Source organism: Corvus brachyrhynchos, unplaced genomic scaffold (assembly GCF_000691975.1).
Source record: "Corvus brachyrhynchos isolate BGI_N302 unplaced genomic scaffold, ASM69197v1 scaffold66, whole genome shotgun sequence".
Classification (NCBI taxonomy): domain Eukaryota; kingdom Metazoa; phylum Chordata; class Aves; order Passeriformes; family Corvidae; genus Corvus; species Corvus brachyrhynchos.
In genome coordinates, this window is record NW_008238440.1 from 3,352,838 (window position 1) to 3,375,432 (window position 22,595).

General features: G+C 42.6%; 1 protein-coding gene across 1 annotated transcript; it reads right to left on the reverse strand.

The window, feature by feature from the left end:
• Positions 1-3,400: 3,400 nt before the first annotated feature.
• CMTM4 (CKLF like MARVEL transmembrane domain containing 4) lies at positions 3,401-22,577 on the reverse strand (the record flags this gene model as incomplete). The annotated part of the gene is made up of 3 exons (XM_017736551.1): positions 3,401-12,048; positions 12,952-13,050; positions 22,233-22,577. Coding segments are annotated over 3 exons (618 nt in total), but the record flags the coding sequence as incomplete, so codon positions are not given.
• Between the last annotated feature and the right edge of the window lie 18 nt (positions 22,578-22,595).

Genomic DNA, 22,595 nt, shown 5'->3' on the forward strand with positions numbered 1-22,595 from the left:
CTGGACTAAAGTAAACAAAGGCAGCAAACAAAATGTTCATCTGTTGCTTCAGGACTGCTGTAGCAGCTTGCAGTGAGGTGCCTGCCCAGAGAATTTCCTTACTGGCCTTTAAGTACTTGGTGACTTCATTTATTTCAAAGCAGTTTGCTCCCAGGGTCAGGCACTTGTGTAAGATCCCAGCCTTTTATTTACAAAGATCTGTTTCGTGACTGAAATAAAACACAGTTCTGTATTTCAGGAATATCATTCCAGAAAATTAAATTTAAAATAATTATTGTAAAGCCAGTTTTGATTGGGGTGGAAGTGGCTGACTCAGTCTTCTGCCCATTCTCTGCCAACAAATACTGCACCAAGCTCAGGGTCTGGGGCACATGGAGGAAAAGTCAGCTTGGCTTTTTGGCTTTTTGTTTGTTTGCTTGGTTTTCCTCAACTGACAAGACCAGAAGGGTGCTGGGAGTGCTGGTTTCTCTGCAATTCAGGTTTCAGGAGGCAAACACAACACTGCACCTGCAGTGTGGAGCCCTTAGTTAAGTCCTGATTTCAGTGGCCTCGTCAGACACCTCCTTCCAATCACAATCACTCATGTCCCACAGAGGAGCTGCTTCCAAAGCCCCCAGAGCCCCATCCCTGCCCTCACTGCAGCTCCAGCACAGCCACTGCCACCTGGAGTTCCTGGGCCTGCCTGAGGAGTTTCCAACCCCAAGTTTGGACAGATCCTCATAGAAACAATGCCAGAAGTTCTGTGATCTCAACACTGACTCAAAGCCACTGACAGGACGGGAAAGAGGCACCTCTGGTGAGTTCACACAGCTCTCACACGGCTGAAGGGCTCTCTCCCTCCTACCAAGGTTTTACATTTTTCTGGGGACTTGTTCAGATTTGTGCAGTGATTTTTGGACAGGAGAGGAATTCAAATACCTTTCCAAGGAATTCAAATACCTTTCCAAGCAGCTTTTTTAGATTCTGACTGAAGTAAGAGGCTCTGTTGTCCTTTGAGCACTCACTCTGTCCATTACTCCACCTAATTTTGCTTTTCACTTGATACTGTTCAAAGTTCCTCAAGTCTTAAATTTCCACCTGACAGAGTCACTTCCAGGATACCAAGGAAGAGCAGAGCATCTCAGCTGCTGTGATGGTGGAGAACAGCCTCGTTGCTGGAAGGCAGAACACAATTGGATGCTCTGCTCAGCAAGCACCTAGTTCCACTCATCATCCTTCTGCCAAGGATGTTCACTGGGCACATTCCTGATCAGAAATAATGTCAGTGCATGGCCTCACTCCAGATTTGCACCAGGACACAAACTGCCCTGGAAGAGCAAATGCCAGATGTGTCAGCACGTGCACAGCAGCTCCACCTGGCCATCCTTTAATCCTCTGAGAGAGGATATATCAAGGAAGCAGAAGAAATTTAGGTAAGCACTGAGAATGTGAATCCTGTTACAAGATGCTTGAGACAACTTTTTGTATGGAGTATTGGTTTAAAAGTCAGGAATAAATAAACAGGAATGCATTCAAAAATCCACACTGCCACACAGATCCCTCCTTTAGTGGAAGAATTCACAGCACTCATTGTTTTGTAAAACTTCCAGGTCAGAAAGGAAAACAATGCTACCCAGAAAATTTAAGTGTGGTTTTGTTTGGGGCTTTGGGGAGAAGGAGTTTGGGTGGGGGGTTTTTGGTTTGGGGTTGTTAGGGGTTTTTTTTGGTTGGTTGGTTGGAATTTTTGGGGGGTTTTGGGGGGTTTTTGGTTTGGGGTTGTTAGGGGTTTTTTTTGGTTGGTTGGTTGGAATTTTTGGGGGGTTTTGGGGTTTTTTTGTTGCTATTGCTTTTGTGGAGTTTGGTTGGTTGGTTGGTTTTTGTTGTTTTTTTTAAGTAAGTCAATTTTAAAATCTATTTCTGTGAAGAGGAAAATACTGATTCCAACATTAATTTTCACCAGGAAATACTTGTCCTTTTCATTTATGTATTTTGGACATAGCCCATCACATTTTTTTAGCCTGATCCATGAATTAATTAATTACAGTCTTCCCAGGAGACTGAAGGAAGACCCAGTGTCTAAAAGTTAGACAAAATAATTTCTTTTTCTACATTTGACAGCTGATGAAGCTGCTCCCAACCCAGGAGCACCATGGATGACCCTGGATAATGCCACAGTGCTGACAGCCCCACACAGGCAAAATGAACTGGCCCCTTGTAAGAGCACGTGGCTCCCTCAGGGAATCCTTCCCTTGTGCCACCACCTGTGCCCACCTCCCCACACGCCCCTGATCCCTCCCAAGTGTCCTCAGTGCAGCACCCACATTCCCAAATCTCTTCACAAACTCCTCCATCCCCCCATGCCTTTCCACAGTTCTCACCTGTATTGACTCAGTGCTTTCAACTCGTACCTAAAGCACCTGGAAAACAAAACTCCCACCAGCACCACTCGCAACCCCCAGCCCATGAGGCAGCAGAGTATTACCCCACGCCCTGGGGCATTTCAGCCAAAAAAATCTCTTCCCAGTCCCAAATGGGCAGCTGCAAACACCACGATGGAGCATTCCAGCCCATGGCAGCACACCAGAAACACTCCAAGAGCAATTCCACCACAACCACCTGAGCAGCAGAGCAGTTCCACGTTGTCTCTGTTCCCTCTGACCTCTCATCAAGGCCTCTCATGTGGTTTCCCATTAATTCCTGCATCCAGGAGTGTCCCACGGACAGCCCCAGCCCAGGCTGCTGTGGTGGTGTTTAATCCCCACACACAAAGTGCATTTTGCAGCTGCCCTGGCTGGATTATGAACCCAGGAACCCCCCCAGTTCTGGACCGAGGGGTTCTGCTGCCTCTTGGGGTGGTTTAACCCCAGCAGTCCCCAAGCCCTTGCAGGGTTCGCTCTCCTCCCAGCACTGGGATCGGGCAGAGAACGGGGAGGTAAAAAGTGAGAGAACCCCTGGGCTGAAATAAAGACAATTTAATAGGGAAAGCAAAAGCTGTGCTCACAAGCAAAGCAAAACAAGGAATCAATTCCCTGCTTCCCATGGGCAGGCAGGTGTTCAGCACCTGCAGGAGAGCAGGGCCACGTCCCCTGGAACGGTGACTGTGGAAGACAAACACCATCACTCCAAACCTCCCCCTTCCTCCTTCTTCTCTCCCTTCATATACTGATGTCATAAAGTCTGGAATACCCCTCTGGTCAGTTGGGGCCACCTGTCCTGGCTGTGTCACCCCCAACCTCCCAGGCACCCCAGCCCCTCCCCAGTGTGGCAGCACACGGGGCAGAAAAGGCCTTGGTGAGCTCAGCAATAACAAAAACATCTCTCTATTATCAACACACATCCAAAACAGCCCCACACCAGCCACTGGGAAGAAAATTATCCCAACCTAGCCCAGCCCAGGCCATGCTTACAGATGAAGATGCTGTTTTAGTACTTTAATATGTCCATTTATTAAACAGGAAGTCCTTCACAAATGATTCCGTACTATATTGATTGGGCTAAGTGTTAGAAAACTACCATTTCTCCTACATACAAAAATACAGACTTTTACCACTATGAAGAATGATCAGAAGAGTACCGTGAAAACCCAGAGAGCTCAAATCTTCCAATACCAGAAAGAAAAGACAGAAAGACAACTAAATAAAAAAAAATGTACAAAAAGTATTGTGCCCATATACAAAAGACTGGGAAAGCAAAATGACATTTAAAACTGATAAATACACCATTTAAATTATGCTGCAACAGAATGGATTTTAAAACCAAGACTGCTTTGTGTATTGCAAGACTTTACAATTCTTCAGCTTGTGTTTTTTGATTAGCACAGACACCAACAGAAAGGACACAACAAACTGAAAGATGGTTACTGGTGCAGGAACAAGCTGGAGGTTGTGTTTTCTTGCAGAGTACCTTGCCTTTGAGCCTGGTCAAGCACTCCCAGGACACCTTTCCCAGCCAGAGCTGGCAGCTGCTGCTCTGCCACCACTGAGTTCCAGCTGTGGGCACAGCAGGAAGGTGCTCCCAGCTGGAGGCACCACTTTGGACCAGCTGCTGCAGCACCAGGCTCTGTGAGAACTGCAGAACTCAGCAGGACAATGGGAAACCCTTCAGGGCTGGGAACTGTCTCCAGGTGAACGTGTGCTGGCTGCTGATAGTCCTCCAGTCCTGCAGCAGGACCTGGTGATCAGTGGAGCCCTGGCCTGCAGCCCCCGAGGCGAGGGGCACTGCCCAGGGAAGGACAACAGTCGGGTGCTGCACTCGCACACAGAGGATGCTCCGAGGATTCTCCAGGACAGAACATTGCAGGTTTTACTTCAAAAGCAAAGTACCAAGGAGATTACACAGACTTGTGCTCATGTGATAAAAGGAAAATTGCATCCCCTTTGCTCAGCCTGAATGGAATTCTAACCTGGTACTTCCATAATACCTCTGAGCTGTTTGCAATTACAAACCTGTCAACACAGCAACTGTAACCCAGAGGGACAAAGTGTTTTGGTCAGGCCTGGATGCTCCCTCCTCAGAAGCTGTAAATCATGCATGATGAGCTAGAATTGGAATGTTTGGATTGGGCTGCAGAGTCTGTCTAGAGGACCCAGAGTCAGCCCTGAGGATACAGACATCCCACACTGAGCATCCCTCCACAAGGCTCAAGGAAGGAAATCTGGAGCACCAGAAATGTGCTTCATCTCCAGGCTCAGGTGGCAGCTGAGGGCAGAGCAAAGGAGACGCAATCTGTGATTCTCTAGGGGTCAGATTTAGTGCACACAGGCAGGGAAGGCAGTGACCACAGCAGCCATAAACCTGGTGTTGGTGGGAACAAAGCACAACGAGGCCAGAGCTGCATTAGTGACTCACATTACAAAAATAGTGTTTACTGGATTAATAAATTTACATCTCTATTCCTGTGAATGACAAGTGTTTGTACCACACATGGAAGGCACCCTAGGTGAAGCAGTTTTTCGGTATTTGTTTACAATTCTGTGAAAAGACATACAAAGTGTCAACTTCCAAATCAAATTCGAGCATTATAATGAGAAATAAATACATACTTTACTATTTTATTGTGGGTTCCTGAACCCTTACAAACTTCAACATATACAAACAGTTTCAAATGACACTAACACAGAAGAGAGTAAGTCTAGACAGATATAATGATTAGCTAAGTCATTCGTCCTATTATGTCATAAATGTTGTGTCTAAAGTATAGAAATCATTTTAAAATGCAATACATTGGCCACAATATATAAATCAAAGTATATTCTTACGCCAGGACTGTGGTGTATGAGTTAAAGCTCGATGAGCTGTAGTGCTAAGACACTCTCCCTCCACAAGATCCAACAATAGAAACCAGTGAACATTCAAGATTAAAGTATAAACAGTAGAAAAATGAAGGTACCAATTGTTGTAATAAAAGGGTGCTAGCCAGGACCACTTTAACCTGCAGACATCAGGACAGCTGTAACATCACTAAAAATATTTAGACAACACTACTTTGGGGATTAAAAGGTTACCAAAAGTGATAAATCAGCCTAGTTAAGAGAGGATGTTTTCTTTCAGACACGTGAAGGTTTTAATTAAATATGTCTATTGAGACATTTGTCCAAAGCAAAACAATACAATACCCTGAAATTTCCTGTGCTCTAGACAATAGCCTGTGACAGTCACAAGAGGCAGATGCTCAAGTTCCATTCTGTTACTCACATCCAGATGTTATTAAAATAGCTGTAGGGACCAGCCCCAATCAAAAAATAAGAACCCCCCCCAGATACTCTGTTAAAACAATCTGGCTATTGCCTTTTTAAACGCTCCTATGTCCTCATTCTGAAGCCGTGAAGAAGGTTCCCACATCCTTCCATAAATGCTAACTGGCTTTTTAAAGTTTTACCCATGAAGTCCATGGGATACAGATAAAACCTTCGTAGTAAACACAAAGCTCTATGTTATAAATATGTCAATCAAGGTAACTATGTATACTGTATATAAAATTAAATATCTTCTGTTTGCCAAGTATAATTTAAAAAGGAATATCTGTGGCTAGTTATAAAAAAATATTTATTAACCCATAGAGATTAAAAGGCAATTTCATTAACTCCTCCATCCAACATATATGGAAGAGCTGCACTGGGATTCTGGATAGGTAATTTTATCTAATCACATTCCTATGATAAATAGACAACTTTCATTTCTGGGCATATATAAGAACACTTTTGAAAGCTGCATATCCCAAAAGAAAATTAGATTGTGTTGTATACTCTAAATTAAAGGCTACCAGAAATCACAGTGTAAGCAGATTTTTTAAAGATTACTTTTAGCATACAAATGTTTAAATTATAGACAGATTTTAAAAAATACAACACAAAAAAAAAGACCAAAACAAGGGAACCCTTTCAGGTTGGACAGCACCACTGACTTCGTCAAGCAGATCTCTCAAGGTGGCCAAGTGGCTGACAGGGAAAATAATATACCAGGAAAAAACCTCTAAAATGTCATTCAGAGATTTCCTGAGTATTTGAATAAATTCATTTTAACCAACTCCCTCTGTCAAAATAAAGAGAGGGGACACGGCATAATTTCTATGAAGTATTTTCAAACATTCCGTGTGTTTTTGTACTGATTTCAGGATCATTTTAGAATGCTTTTGTTGCCATTAAAATCCACACACAGGACACTTCTATCTGCACAGTAATTTTGAGCTTTGCTGGCCCTCCAGACAACAAACAATCCATTATTTCACGCTACAAGTGAGCCAAGTGTCTGATTTTCAGAAGTGCCACACGTTGGCTTTACTCCTTCCCGTGGGACTGAGCAGAGCCTGGATCCCCTCTGGAGCAGCTCCTCTGGAGCAGCCCCGAGCCAGCTGGAAGCTGAGCCTGGACAATCCCAGCCCTCTCTCAGCCCCTCCGAGCTGCTGAGATCACCAGGACCACCATGGGTGCACAATCTCTCCACTATGGGTTCTTACTGTCCATGTATCCCTTTGAAAGCACTGGATTGGCAAGTGTCCTCCTCACATCTCAAATTCCTTATCAGACTGTGCCTTTTTATTATCCCGAGTATCTGCTGAAGATTTTTGGCTCCAGAGCTCTCAGGACAAGAACTGTTCTTTATGTTCTTCTATGAACAAAGCTGTTCAGTATCCCAGCTGAGCAGCAAAGAGGATATTATTGTCTACACTGTCTGAACTGCTATTAAGTTTGGTTTCATTTTTTTTAACTATGCCCTAAAAAACATCATTCTTGGTTATTTTAGATTTTTGGTGAGTTTTTTTCCCTCACGAAAGAAAACAGTAGAATTATTACAAAGTTGTCATGAGACGAGAAAATAACAGATACAGAAAGAGGCTAAGGAAGAGGGAGGAAGAAAGGATTGCATTAATAAAGCCACATATTAGGTAAGCATCTGCTGTGCCTCCACATCCCCAAAACAGCAGAGCAGTCCCAAACACCAAACTCACTTAGAGACCTTAAAGCTCATGAAAAGCTAGTGGTGCACTGCCTCAGACCAGCCCCATGCAGCCTGCAGCAGATCCACTCCTGCTGTGTCCATGAACCACCAATTCTGCTCTGCTGGGAGGGGCAAGCAGCACATGGGACAGAAAAATTCACAGGGGGAAAAAATAAACTATTACCTCAGGGAAGAGTGGGAATCTTCCCCTCCTCTTTCTAGAAGCAGCAATGAAATACAGAGAGGTGAAACAAGTCCAGACCGTGCCACGAGACGCAGAGTGCAACTCAGACAAAGCCAGTGAAGAAGCGACACACGCTGCTCCTTTTATTGAAACCCCATGTCAAAGACACCTTGTAAGTGAAAGATGAGCTGCTACCAAGACACAGATCTTTGCTGATGCTGTGCTCCTGAATCCAGTGATCAACACAGGCTGAAATATCAGCTCAGTGCCTGTCTCTCAGAAGGCACAGGGAGATCAATCTCTACCCCTCCCAAGCTCTAAGCACATGGCTCCTACCAGGAATCTCACACCAACACCAGCTTCCCACAGTCCCACAGGAAAGACCACCCAGCCCAAGCCTCCTAAGCCATCAGGAAAGGGAAGAGCACCAGAGCTGAAATAAAGGGATCTGGACATGTTCTGATCTTCCTGGCACTGCAGCAGACACACTACATGGACCAACAAACAAGGCTTAGCAAGAATTAAATATTAAAGCATCAGATCTATGAGGCACAAATATTCAAATGAAAGGAAAAAGTGGAGAGAAAGAAGGAACTGGCTTTCCTCAGACACATAACTCAGTTCCTCTGGGGCTTTAGGAGCTCCTGCTGGGGCCATTTGCACAGCACAAGGATGTGGGACAAACCTCACCTGGGCAGTGAGAGGCAAACAGACTCTTCCAGCACTGTGTAACAACTCCCAAGCTGCTGCTCCAGTCAGATCTTACTGTTTAATATTTTGATGTCTGGGCATAAGCTGCAGAATTTAGTCATTTCTACACACAGAAATACACAGAGATTCCAGGTCTAAGGGCCTTGTTTGACCAAAGGGGACTCATCCAAACCATTACTGTTTCAAGCATCTTGCTCCTACCAAGTTCAAGTGTTTGCTCTGATTTGGTTCTGTTTACATTGGGGTTTGAGTCCCTTTATGGAGCTAAACAGCACCCTTAAGGACTAAAAGAAATTATCCCTATGTGCTGGCAATTACAAGCAAGACTGAGAGAGAAGCAATTTAATGTCACTTTTCTAAGCAAGTAAAAAAAAAATTTAAACTTTCTACCCTGTTTTCTTCCTTAAGGGTTTATTTGTGTGACTGCAGTTAGATAACAGCCTTAAAACAGTACCTCTCCAATACACTGTGTAAAATTAACTCGGGGGAACGAGCCACATATACATCAAAGTATCTTAATATTTCAAATGTAGTTGTCTCTCACAGCTACTTTATTTCCCTTCTATATAATCCAAGTAGTAAATAATGTCTCTGCAGAGCAATAATAGCTCAAGATTTTTTAGAAAGTATATACTGTACAACACTAAAAATCATCTTTGGTCCCAAAAATCAGGAAATTACAAATTTACATTTGCTTTTCTTTTACGAAGTGAATCAGATAGTGTTTTTAAAATTAATGTTCTCTTTTGGATTCCACCCTGAGAGTGTGCTAAGCTCAGGGTGTGATGGAACTAATAAATCCTGCCATTCTCAGCTGAAGAAAACTTATCCCACCTGCAGCAGCCCCAAGGCCATTCCAGCACCACTGCCCAAGGACTGCACTGCACTGGAGGTGTGACTGCCCCACTCTGCTCCTGTCACTGCAGCTCAACAGGAGCTGGGAGCTCACTCCAGACAAAACCCCAGAGCTACCCTTTCTCTAGGCAAGGAATTTGAAAGGTACTGAATTCATAAACCTAGAGAGGCACAAGAGCTCCCAGAGCTCTGCCCCAACCACAATGAGCCCAGGGAGCACAGGAGAGGATCTGGGAATGCTCCTTCAGCCCTGGCCAGCAGCCAGCAACAGGACAGACTCCTGACAAAATCCCCTTGGGACACCATCCTGGTCCCTGATTTCAGATGGCAGCTCTACTCCAAAAGCATGGATCTTCTGGAGAACTGTATTTTGGATCTCAGTAGGTGAGTTTGGCTTGATTTTGTTTTTGGTGTGGGATGTTTGGGGTTTTTTTTTTTTTTTTGGTTTTGTCTGGTTTGGGTTGGGGTTTTTTACAATCTTTATAGAGACTGCTTTGATGGCAGTTTACAATTCCAGACTGGGTGTGCTTGTGCTACTTTCAAAAGTCTTGTAATGATTGACATTGCAAACTCTGCCAGGCCTGGGCGGCGCTGGCAAACAGCAGGGCTGTCACAGCAGTTCTGGCAGTAACAAATTGTTCTTTCTTACCACCCTGGCCATGGAACTGTCACGTACTGCTCAGGGAATGCACCCAGGTGAGACAACCCTCTGTGAAATGTCTCTGTTCTAATCCAACACCAAGAGTTGGTTCCATCTTCTTTTCAACTGGTGTTCCCTTTGGCATTACATCCAATAAAGCCCAATAAAATTTTACTATAGGAACTGGTAAACCATCATTCACTAAGAAAATGCAAATTTTCCTTAACCTCATCAGTAACTCTGAATTTTAATCTCCATCTTAGCCCCTAAGGTGAAATGCACTGTAGATGTCAGTAAAAAATGAAAAGGCATCACCTTTGTCACCTTTTTTCACTCATCAAAATAATTCTCTGCTGCTCAATTTGAATATTGCAGCATTAGGTTCACACCTTCACTATCCCAGTTCCCTCCAGTATTATAAAAGCCCAGGCACTTCTCCTGATCTCCTGTTTGGTGTCACCTGGTTTTCATGGTTAAAATAACTTTTCCACCATACACTGCCAGTTGTTCTTAAGGCTCCAGGTACTGCACCCACCCTGAGGAGTGCAGCTCCATGAGGACACAGAAACTCAGGCATACATGGCAAACAGTTCCACTAATTCCACAGATTTTCATTTTCCTCACACCAGAAAGGAGTTCAGCTCTAGAGATCTTCTCCCACACACACTGTCTTCACACAGGCACACAAATGCCAAATAATGCACTACAGAGATAAAAAACACCAAAGAAACAGAAAAATCTGAAGAGACATCTTCCTAATAATATTGTGACATTGTCTAGCCAATTACTGCTGAATTTGAGTTGTGAGTAGAGAAAATGTAATTCATTCACTGAAAGTACAAGGAAAACAAAAAAAACCTTCAGTTAAGTAAAACTATTTCTAAACAAATCAATACAATCGTATTATTTTCCAATTAGCTAAATTCATTTTCCAAAGAACTATTAGGGAAAAAAATCTGCAGAAACACCCAGTTAAAATAAAAATCAGGTTTACCTACTACCAATGGGTTTAATTTTAGAACAACCATCCTTCCAAAAAGAAATATTTACTTTACATGAATCACAACATTGCAACCTTAGGAACACTTTAAAAGCACATAAATTTTTGCTAGCTCTTCCTTACCCTGGGCTTGGAGGGAAAGCAAGTTCTAGCAACAATTTCTAGAAATGTTGAACCTTAAAAAAAAAAAGAAAAAAGGAAAAAAAAAAAAAGAAAAAGAAAAAGAAAGCCATGGCTGGAATGTAACTCTATAGGATGACAACCCCTTCACTCTCTACTGTGCCCCTCAAGCCCCTTTCCTCCACCCTGTCTCCTAAATATATTTATTTTCCCACTTTGGACTGACAACTGGAAGGTGTCCCAACATGAGCAGACAACCACCTATTCACACTCAGTGCACCCCCACCAGTGACCACCCCAGCCCCAGCCCAGTTCAGAGCTGGCCAGTGGCCCTTTCCCAGCACGCTGCATCCATGAGAACATGTGGAATGGAATGGTTATCCAGCAGCCAGGCAGGTGTGCCAGAGGCTGCAGGGCAGGAGGGAGCAGGAGGACAGACAGACACAGTTTGGGATGGACAGACCCCGCTGGCTGACACGGGCCGTGGCTGGAGTTATTGCTGTGTGCCCCTGGCTCCTTGGCACATCTGGGTGTTCCACCTGTGCATTTCCCTCCTCTGTCACCCAGCCAGGGTAGGGCTGCTCTGTCTTTGGGGCAGATGAAGGAACAGTGGATCTTTAGAGGGGGAAGGAAACTACTGTGCAGTTATCCAAAACAGAAACGTACTTCAGCACATATATATGTTATATACTATATATTCTATGAGCTATATAATATATGCACATATATATGTGGAGAGCTTGGAGGGACCTTCCTTTTGAATGACCAACATTTTCTGCCTCCGCGACAACAGCTTCTGGCTCAATGCATCTCTGCACTCATGTGCAGGGCTGGGCATCCTTCGCCACCCTCGGATCTGCCTTTTCCTCCTTAAATAAAGCAAAAACCCTTATTCCATGAGGGAGTTGAGTGCTTCTTTTCCCTTTCAGTCCCATCTGAGGGTCAGTGTCACGCGTCCAGGCGCTGGATCTCTGGGCGATGCACGACCTCCCTGGACTCTGTCCGAGCGCGGATGTAGTCGCTGGTCTGGCGGCTGCTCTGCTGCCTGCTGCTCATTCGCCACTTCTTAATTGCTAAAAACGTGTTCACAGCATACACTGCCATTGCCAGGAAACCAAACACCTACAAGAAGCAGAAAGAGTTGTCGAAGACAATTTCTGAAAACAAGAAGAAAAGCACTTTCACAGCAAAGTCCTCAGAAGTTCAGTTTCCTGCATTATTTGCACTGACAAATCATCACGGCCTGGGAACCTGTTTTTCTTCTTCAATGAACTAGACAATCTGCAAAAGTGACTAAGATCAATGATCCCAGAAAACAAAGTTCTCTGACTACCAACGTGACAATTAAATCCTGCAGTGCAGCCCAGTGGAAGACCCCCTTGTAAAGAAACCAGCCCTTCATCCAAAAGCTCATTCCTCAGGGTGCCCATGAAAAGTGACAAGTCCAGAGCCTCAGCCTGGAGAAGCAGCTGCTTTGCAGTTTTTCCTCTATGCTTCTGCAGGACTCATGGGATTTTAAAAACCAGGTTTGAAAAGAAAATAAAAAAGAAAATAAAAAGAGGTTGCCAACTCATGCACAAAACTAATTTGCTTGAACTGACTGTTGTAGATTTAAAACCCTGAAGTGCTACTACATTCACTCCACAGAACAAAAAATCATGTGTACTGAGCAAGAACTCAGCAAATTATGTGTAAGCAGCTTCAATTTCTTCTGAATTTTTGGCTCTAACTTTTCCATAGGCTTGCAACATAGAGCAGGATCATGTAAGGCAGCTATAGAGAAAGGCGAGTTCAACTGCAAAGTGTTCTCTGCAAGTCATTTTTCCCCTATTCTTGCCTCAAGCCTTAAGACAAAGCTCCAAGGATGTTAACACTCTTAAAATAAGAACTACCTTATAGCAAACTGTAAAATTAGAAGTAAATTGTGATGGAAAAAGCAACAGATGTATTCAATCAATGAGTAAAAGTTAATTCTAAGTTTTAATGCAAGATAAGGGTCAGATATAAACAAGTTTAAATTCTTACCACAGCAGCAATTTCTGCTCCAGTTTTATGGTTTAAAGCAGCAAGTACTACAGAGGCAATGAAAAAGAAGAAAGTGCTGAGTCCAGTGTTGACCAGATCCTAAAAAACAAATTCAATAGCATTACTAAATGATGATTGTTTGCTTTATCAGAAGTGATGACACAGAAGGGTGGAACAAGAACTGCAGCAAGTGCTCAGGTGTTGCACAGAAGGCAGAGGCAGTCACACAGGACCAGCAGCAGCGTTTGCTGCAGTCCCACAGCACACAGAGCACCCTGCAGCCCTGGGCCATCAGCTCAGCCCAGGCTGGCTCCAGGCAGAGCTGTCAGCACAGGGATGGGCTCATCCTGCCAGAGCCCAGCGGGTGCTGAACCAGCCTGGCTGTCAGACTGGGCACTGCAGGAACCTCTGATCCCACATCCCAGACACCAGGCAGGAGCTTTTCTACCCATTCCTTGAGGCCTTCACTGTACAAAACTGTGCATCCTGTGCCACTTCTGTGAGTAACAGCTGCCAGTAGTGTAAGAACACAGAGATTTTTACCTATTTATTGCATAAAACTGGTGTTTCAGGCAGACATTTTAGAACATAACCACAGCAACATGCTCAGGGAAAACCCCTGCTTTGTTCCAAGTGAAGAAAAACAACTTGCTACACACAATTCATGTGCTGAACATGTCACTGGTGTTCAGACGCTGCTGCTGCCATGCCTCACCTCAAACAGGGTCATTAACATGTCACTGGAACCAAAGGAAGAATTCTGTATGGCAGGTATTTGCACAAAAATAATTATATCAATACAAGACAAACCGATCAGACTTGAGGGAAAAAACATTCAAGGGTGTGAATAACAGAAGAAACAAAGTCTAGATTCATTCAGGACAAGGTGTTCAGTGTGTTATCAGGATACCTTTCACATCTGATGTGTATGGACACTGCACTATCTGCATGCTCCCACTAAGCTGGGGAACACCATTCCCAAACCACGAATGAACCATGGATGAACAGGTGAGGTCAGGGTGGAGGGATCAAGAAAGGACAATTCAGCACAAACATGAAGTGGGAAGCAAATACTACCATAGGCAGAGGGGATGGAAAGAAAACCTGCATACAAGATTGCTGTGCAACTTACAGGCTTGAGGTGAAGAAAAAAACAAAAAACCCATACAAAACAAAACCACAGTGAACACAGCAACTCCCACCATATAAAACCAATCACAATAATTAGAATTCAAGGCCAATTTCTTCTACTTGACTCTCTTCTCCCACATGCAAGGCAGGCTCACTTCCTGTTACAGCTCCTTCACTTCTTCCATTTTTTAAAGATGATTTTATTTCATTTTTGCCCCAGAGTGCATCTTGTGAAGTGCAATAAGAAGTCAGGCTTAGAAAATTTAAGACATGACTCTAAACTGACTCTGCTGGGTATGAATCCCATAACTATGTTCCAGTTACACAGCACAAAGACTTTGAAGGGAACAGTGCCATCCAGCCACCCCCAAAACACCTCTTTTCCTAGCCATGATTACAGAATGCTTTAGGAAGTAACTGTAGAAATGGAAGTTTCTGGCACGGTGTTAATTCACAGGAAACTATTTTGAGGGTACTGACTCAGCAACAGCTGGTTACCAAAACTGAGTGTACAGACTGCATGAGGCATCACTGAGGCCTGATCCTCATCTCCAACAGGGACCTTCCCAAGGAATCAGAGAGGCTTCCATGGCTCATTGCCACTTCCACTCTCATGTCCAGATGTCATGAGCCCTCTGAGACCCAAACTCTTTATCAAATAGTAAAGAAACAAAACCAAATCGTGAGTCTCACAAATTCCTACCAATTTTTCACCTGCCTGTGTAAAGAGAGAGATTTTTTTATCCCTGCTCAAGCTTACTGAGATAGATGCTACCTGGCACTTAGGACATCAAACAAATCCAAATTCTATTAACTAGCTATTGGCAGTTTTAATTATAGAACTTTTGCTTTGCAGAGATAAAGTTTAAACTTTATATAAATAGAGGTATTAGAAAATAAATGGCATTTCACAATTTCTGCAAGCATGCCCCTCTGCAGCTCTGAGTTTACAGCTCTAACTGGGCTCCTGCAGTTGCCAACACGAGCTGTGGTTCTCACCTGCACAAACCTTTTTCCCACTAGAGGGGAAGTCTCACTGTATCTGCAACAGAGTGTTCAACATTTCCACCAAGTCTCTGTAAATACATGTGTGTCACCAAGAATGTGCAAACTAAATATTGAGGAGAGGGCAGCTACGCTCTTGGATAATTAAAAAAAAACCCTAAATTAGTTCAACTCAAGGTCAAGCTGTGTATTTTACTACCAGAGTACATTTGGCATCTACAAATCCTAGAAGAAATAATCCAGAAGAACTTAGTAATTACTGTAGGCAAGCATCTCAAGAGGTGCTGCCATGACCAAAAAAAAGGCAGAAAAATCACTTTTGCACTCCTTTGGACATATGGACACGATAGGTGGTAATCTTAACTTTGCAAGGGACACTGGAATGTTGCATCCTGTTCCTGTATCCACATTTTTAAAAGAAGGTTGAAAAATTGGACAGGGTACAGAAAAGAGCCACAGAAGTTATTGAAAGGAGGAGAGAATTTCTCACAGTATGAATCAAAAGAACCTAAACTGCTTTGAATATTAAAAAGATTGAGCTGCGCACATGAAGACTCCAGTGTTCAAACAATCAAAAATACTGGTTGTTTTAAAAGCTTAACATCAGAAAGCCAACAAAATTAACAGCAAAACAAAATCAACAGCTGCAAAGTTAAGGCAGAAGTAATACTCAAAATGAAGCTAATTTTAATTGCAGGAGACCTAATCATCAGAACAAGCGACCAAAGCTGTATTTAATATTCTACCCTTTCACTTCTTATAATCCAGGTTATGCTTTTTCAGACACATTTTGTACTTCCTTAGTACCATACTTAAGGATGACATGGATGATACATGATGGTCTATGATTTATGGGGTCAGATGTGCTCATTAATTAATCCTGCTGACCTCTGACTTTTAAAATCACCTTGGGGACCTTTCCAAAGGAGCACAGTGTAAGCAAGATGACCAGGCCTGCCCACAACATGACACATTTATCACCCAGCTCCACACTACAAATGGACCTTGAAGGCTTCTTTCAAGAACTCTGAGATACTGTAGAATAAAAGCTGAAATTAAACTGCTGATGCCTTTCCTAACGTGCTTTGATATATCAGAAACTTGTCATCATCACTGGCATTTTATTCTAGTTTACTTTTTACAAAGAATATCAAATTCCTTACAGAGAATTCAACAATTTAAATCTAAAGAATTGATTCTATCTTGAGGCTCCAATTTATTCATCTCTGCAATTTCATTTGCCCTGTTTAGGTCAAACCTTTCTAATGCAATTAACAATTGCTTTACATTCCTACAATAAGGCTGGTTTCTGAAAAAGCCAAAACAAAAATGATCTTTTATACCCCCAGAGCAGACTGTTGGGAGCTTAAGGAGCAATGACACTGTCACACACACATGTAATGGTAACATCAGAGATGCAATTAGCAGTGGAGGTTTTTAATCTAAAATGTGGGAGCTACTACTTAGAGCAGAAAGATAAGAAAAGAAAAAAACAAGGGGTTTGGGCGAAGTCAGAGCAGAAATAAAAGCAAGAAGTAAAGAACCCTCCCTAAAATACTCTTAAATTTTTTCCACGTAAGAGAAAATGAATAATCGTGACAATAAGAAGAATAAACTAATTGAAAAAAGATGAGCTGCTTCAAATCTGGCCATGATGGAGCTGAAGTTCTTGCTATTATATTTATAGACAAAGTAAAACCACATCACAGAGGTAAAAGAATTTCTGCTGAAATTACAGCAACCTCATGAGACAGTATGCTGTGCCATAAAATACTGTACAGAGCTGCCATCCACAACAGAATCAAATCTTTGAGCTGAATCAAATCCACTCCAGGCTGCTGCTGCTCCCTTTCTCCTTTCCAAAATTACTTCTGGTCACTTGCTAGTTTATTTGCAAGTAATTCTGTTCAGTCCCCAGTGGTCCTGACAGTCCAAAGGAGAGCATCCAAGGCCATGGATTTGCTCTCTGTCCCACTCAGAAGGAGGACAAGGCAGAGATGTTGTAACTCATGGATGAAGAAGGGCTTATGCCAAGATAAATATTTTATTATAAAAAAGGACGACGCTTTTGTTCTGCTGATTCTGCTGTAAAGGTGGGAAACCCCATTCCATGATTCTGTGATCATCCTACACTCTTGGTTTTAAGGGTCCAGGCAGGTATGGCTCCTGGACTAATGAGGATGGAAAAGCTGAACTGGTGCTACAAATGAGAGGTCTTAACAGACTTGAAAACTGCCAACAAGTCACTCCTGACAGCTGCAAAGCTCCTCAGCTTCCAAGATGCTGCTCAGCCTTCCAGGCTGGGACATCACCAGGAGCTGGCTCTGATGCTCAGAGGCTTCAGTAACATCCACATGCCTTTATCCACAGCTGTCCACAACTTCACACAAGCTTTTAAGAACCATTCAATCAAAATTCCTGCCCTGCCTTTTTATCCTGTATTTCATCCTGCACAAGTGACCAGGTACCCTTTAAAAGGCAGACAGTGCCATATCACAACTGTAACTCGTGTGAACAAAGATATGACATTTAAACTGGTGGTTGGCCTTGCCATTTGCTTTCTGAAATCCAAACGTTTACATCTAGATGGAGATTAAAGTGACTAAACTAATGCACTCTGGAGAAGCCTGCAGATTTTAACAGCATGACTTTGCCACAAAAGGTGACAGCAGTGGCCTGCTGGTGTCTGATTTATCTTCCACAGAAGATGGAGCTCCAAGTAACATCTCCTTTTAGTTTTGTTTGGGGTTGCTGGTTTGTTTGTCAGGGGAAGGGAGGGTGAGTGTGGTTATTAATATTTCTTTAATTCTTATTTTAAATTTTTGTACAACGACCCTCATTTTTCCTCCAACCAGTACTTTATTTGCAAGGTTTGGGAACATTTCCCCTTGCTTCTGTATGAAGTTATCAAGTTGAAGGTTACAAACAGTCAGTCCTCTAAACCAAGCACCTCTGGTCAAACTCACATAATTTTGCTCTGTTATTAAACACTGTTTGAGTATTTTGCACCACAACTAAAAATAAAAAGATGGTTCCTCAAGCAAAAAAAAGTGCTAGGTAGCAAGAACCAAATTAACCATATGAGCATTAATTGCCATCTCATCTTTCCCTCATTTATTTAGAGTTACCTTAGTAAACACAAGATCCACTTAAGCATTGCTTCCCCAATAAGAGTCCATACACATCAATTTCAGAAAGTTACTGTCACAAAGCAACAGACCACACCTGCAATAACTACCAAAATACATGGTATTTCTTGCATTTAAAAGTTGAGACTGCATTTATTACAGAGTAACATTTACACCATGCACCAAATGAGAACAGTCCATGAAGAGCCCAGAGGGAATTAATTCTAACAATTTTTTTTAAACTTATAAAATGTTCATTTTTATCCTCAATAGGTACTACTATTTTGAGAGCAGTAAACATAAAGGTCAAGGATGACTGATTTTTCATTCAACAGCTAAGGAAAGCAAGATGTTTGTTCAAAACAGAAGGGGGGAAAATAAATTAAAAATAGAAATAAAGATCAAGATTGCCCTGTGAAGGCCTGTGAACTACAGCTTTGCAATTACACTCTGCAGAGGCAAGGCAGGCACAGGACAGTTTGTCATTTGTGCACCACATGAAATTTTCTGCCAACTCCTTCAAGTGTCAGTTGCATTGCATACAAGGTTTCATTGCCACAGCAGTGAAGAACCCCAGCCCTGCAGAGATGATGAAATCGAGTGTCCAGGCAGCACAGAGCTCCCCAGCTGCTCCGTGTGTTCGAACGCACACACCTGGCTCCCCGTTTGCTCCCTGCTGCTTCCTTGGGACTGAGTCCAGCCCAGTGGAACTGATTTTGTGCTGTGCCCAGTTCTGTGCCTCACTTCTGAGGCTGCTCTCAGCTGAAATACTCTGCAGTCAGAACTGCAAAAACACTCCCATAACTCCAGGGAGTGCATCAAGAAAGTAATTTACAACCAAAAAATCAATGGTCAAAAAGTCTTGGAAGATTTTTTTTCCCTGCACCCACACAAACAGTTCATTCTACTGGCTGACTGTGCAATGATTTACACTGGTACTCAGATAATCGGGTTTCTCTTGTCACACAAACCCCCATCCAAGAGACACTGCCAAATTCCAGCGTTCCCAGCTCTTTGGCAGCTCTGAGGGGTCTCCCTGAGAAGGAGAGAGGATCCCAGCACAGGATCCCAGTCACACTGCAGTCCCCGGGGCTCCGGCACCTCTCCTGCCCAGCCCTGCTCCTGCAGGGCCAGCTCACACTCCCCCCTTGGATACCAGAGCTTCAGCTCTCCCTGCACATCACATGAGACCCAAACCATGAATTTTAGAAAAACGACAAAAGGATCATTTAGGCAAAGACAAAACTATGGCAAAATTCATTAGCTCTCTGAAAGCAAACGTGTCCGAGCTCCTGGTGGAGCAGGAGCTGCTGTGCTCCCCATTCCCCTGGGCCACTCCTGTCTCCCTGCAGAACGGGCTCCCTTTGAACTGTGAGGCATAAAGGAAATGGAAATTTCCACTGACAGGTTCCCCAGCTTTTGCATTTTTGCATAATATTGATAGTGCTGCACAACACAGACAAGTGACTGTTCTTTCATCTTGCTGGAACAAACCCGCCTCTCTCCAACACACCCAGACAAGGCTCTCTTCTGCCCTCACCAGCTCCATGTTTCTTGCATATTTACCTCAGGAAAATATGAAAATGACTGGCGAGTCTCTAATTAGGATCAAAACAAATCTCTTTTCCCCAAACGGCTAAAAATACATATTTAAAAAAATTTAGCAACTTTGCATATCTGTTAGATCCTAGTCTATACTGATCCACATTTTCATTCCAGCCAGGGACAGGGGACATCTGCCAATATCCACAACATGCTGGGAAGAATTCTAATTTTAATAAACTTTTAAAGCAAATAATCCTGTGTTGGACAATAGTAGTTGATGGCCAGGTACTGTCTAATACACAGGATCATTTGAAAGCAAATTGTTTCAATGGTTTCTAGGAAGAAGTGCTGTTTTTAAAGAAAGATTTCTTCCTAAATTTAAGTTGATTAAATTCCTTCAAGCACTGCAACAGCCTCTTCTTTTCACACAGCTTCTAAAAGCAATGTTAGAGACTTTCCATAAGGGAAATATGCATTATAAAGTCATATATATTTTTAAAAGCACCTATCTTGATGAATTTATACATAAGCAGGAGTGACTTCCTCCTAAAGCACTCAGGGATGTGAAAGACTGTTGTACAGAAAGCAACTCCTGTAGTAACTGTGTCATATACAGAGGCTGCAAAAGTATAAAAAAAACCATCAAAACACAGGAAAGTAATAAATATTGAAAGAGGCAAATAATGTATGAGCATACATTTAAATGGTAAAGAATAAAATGCCAAAATAAGCAAAAGAAAAAAAAAAATCAGCCAGAACCCTACATTCTTAAATTTCTACTAACTTGGCCAAAGTAATGTCCCACAGGTGTTTTATCAGCAGCCTTTGATCTCACACTCTGTACTGCAGGAACAGCTGTAGAATCACAGAATGGTCCCAAGCACTCTGAATTAAAGAGGGTACTCCCTCACTCACTCCTGTCAGAGGAACAGTCCCACCTGTTTGCTAAAATCAAATAATTATAAATAAAAATCAAATATAATCAGATTATTGAAATCTATAAGAAATACCAGGAAGAAGGACGGTGTCATCAGTTCATGGAAGACACAAGCTGCCAGTTCCCTTCTCACTTCTGGAGAACTGTGGTGCAAGGATGGAAGAAGCATTTCATCTTCAGTACACAAGTAACAGAATGAGACTTGGGAGATCATGGCAAATTCCTTCTCCCTCTGCATCTGGCACTATGAACTAAAGCAAAGCATCTGCAGTGTATTCCAGGTGCCTTTTGCTCTGATCTGCAACCTGCTCAGGTTGCTCCAATGCTGTTTAGGCAGGGGGCTCAGAGCGTGACCACTGCTCAAAAACCAAAATACCTTTATAAAACAAAACAAAAAAACCCCACAGCACAGCTGATGGGATTTTTAACCTCACCTTCCCCAAAAGATCTCCTAACAGGTGCTATGCAGAGACAATTGATGCTGCCTCAGAGGGATAATTCCTGTGCAGTTACCAGCCACAGCTCACAGAACACCTGGTCTATCTACCAAGTACTCTTAGAAGGAGTTCATCAATAGATTTTGCAGGCCCCGGGTAGAAAGGATCATCTAATTCCACGTTCCAGTCTCAATTTAAACAAGCCATTTAGGCTTAGAAACGAAGCAAACTGCAACATTAATAAATTATGTTTTAAACAATTTTTTTTAAAATCACACAGAAGCCTAAAGACCTCTGGGACTCCAACAGTACTTGCAAAATTACTGTTGTAACATAAAACAGATCACTGGCACAATTGCATCTGTACTGTCCAAAGAAGTTGGTATAAATATTGTCCTTGAAGCTGACAGATCTTTTGCTAGAGTGACTTAACATGTTGGTTTTGTGACCTGTGTTTATGCAACCCAATCTGAAAGTTTAACTCATAATACAGCATGAAAATAGAGACTTGTACAAAAGGAATGTGCACTGCCAGCAGTTCTCTTCCTAAACCTCCTTATATCTGAGAACACATTAAGCATTGCCAGTCAATGCTTAATAGTTATGTGTGTAGGCAATACAAAACACCTGATTTTCACAGAAAACACTTAATTTTTCTACACTACTGCCCAATGATTGTATTAGTCCGTGTAAGAAAATATATGTAGCAAATTTGTCCTAGTATAAAAAACCCCCAGGTTAAGAGAGAACAATGGGCTACTGTAAATACAGCATCTGTCAAAGTTAAATAACTGCAGGCTTCATTTTTATCCACTTCATCCACAAAGCATAATTGCTGGCATTAGCAGGAAGTTTGTCCTCCCAAAGACAATCTACCAGAACACAATTTTAGTTCTATTTAATGTAGTTTAATCTTGCTACATTTCACAGCTACATTCTGCTGTAAGCATTCAAAGTAAATATAAGTAAAATTTATACTTCACTCAGCATAAAGAACACTCATACACAATATTAAACAGGAGGAAGCAAAGACCAAAGACCAAACTTAAACCGGATTTGCAGCTATTTTTAACAGAGTGAGAATTTGCACCAACTTACAGTAAGATTCCAGTTGATCTGGGGTATTCTTGTGTGAAGGTTCAGACTGAACAAAAGCAGGAGAGCACCGGTGACCACCAGTGCACTGCAGCTCACAAACTCAAAGAAATAAAGGCCTTCGCAAGGGGAGCATTCCATGATGGTCTCTATGCAGATGAACGCAGTCAGTGCCAAAAGCTGGGAAGAAAAACAAGTGGAAAAAAAAATAAATAGATTTCCACATTTTGAAAGTAGCCACAAGTATTCCTGAAATTTCCATTGGGAACACACGATCGGTTTACACTCAGGAATGTGTGATTTTAGTTTGCAACAGGGCACTGTCTCAGGAGCAAAAACAAAAGCAAATTAATGTAAGATTTTCTG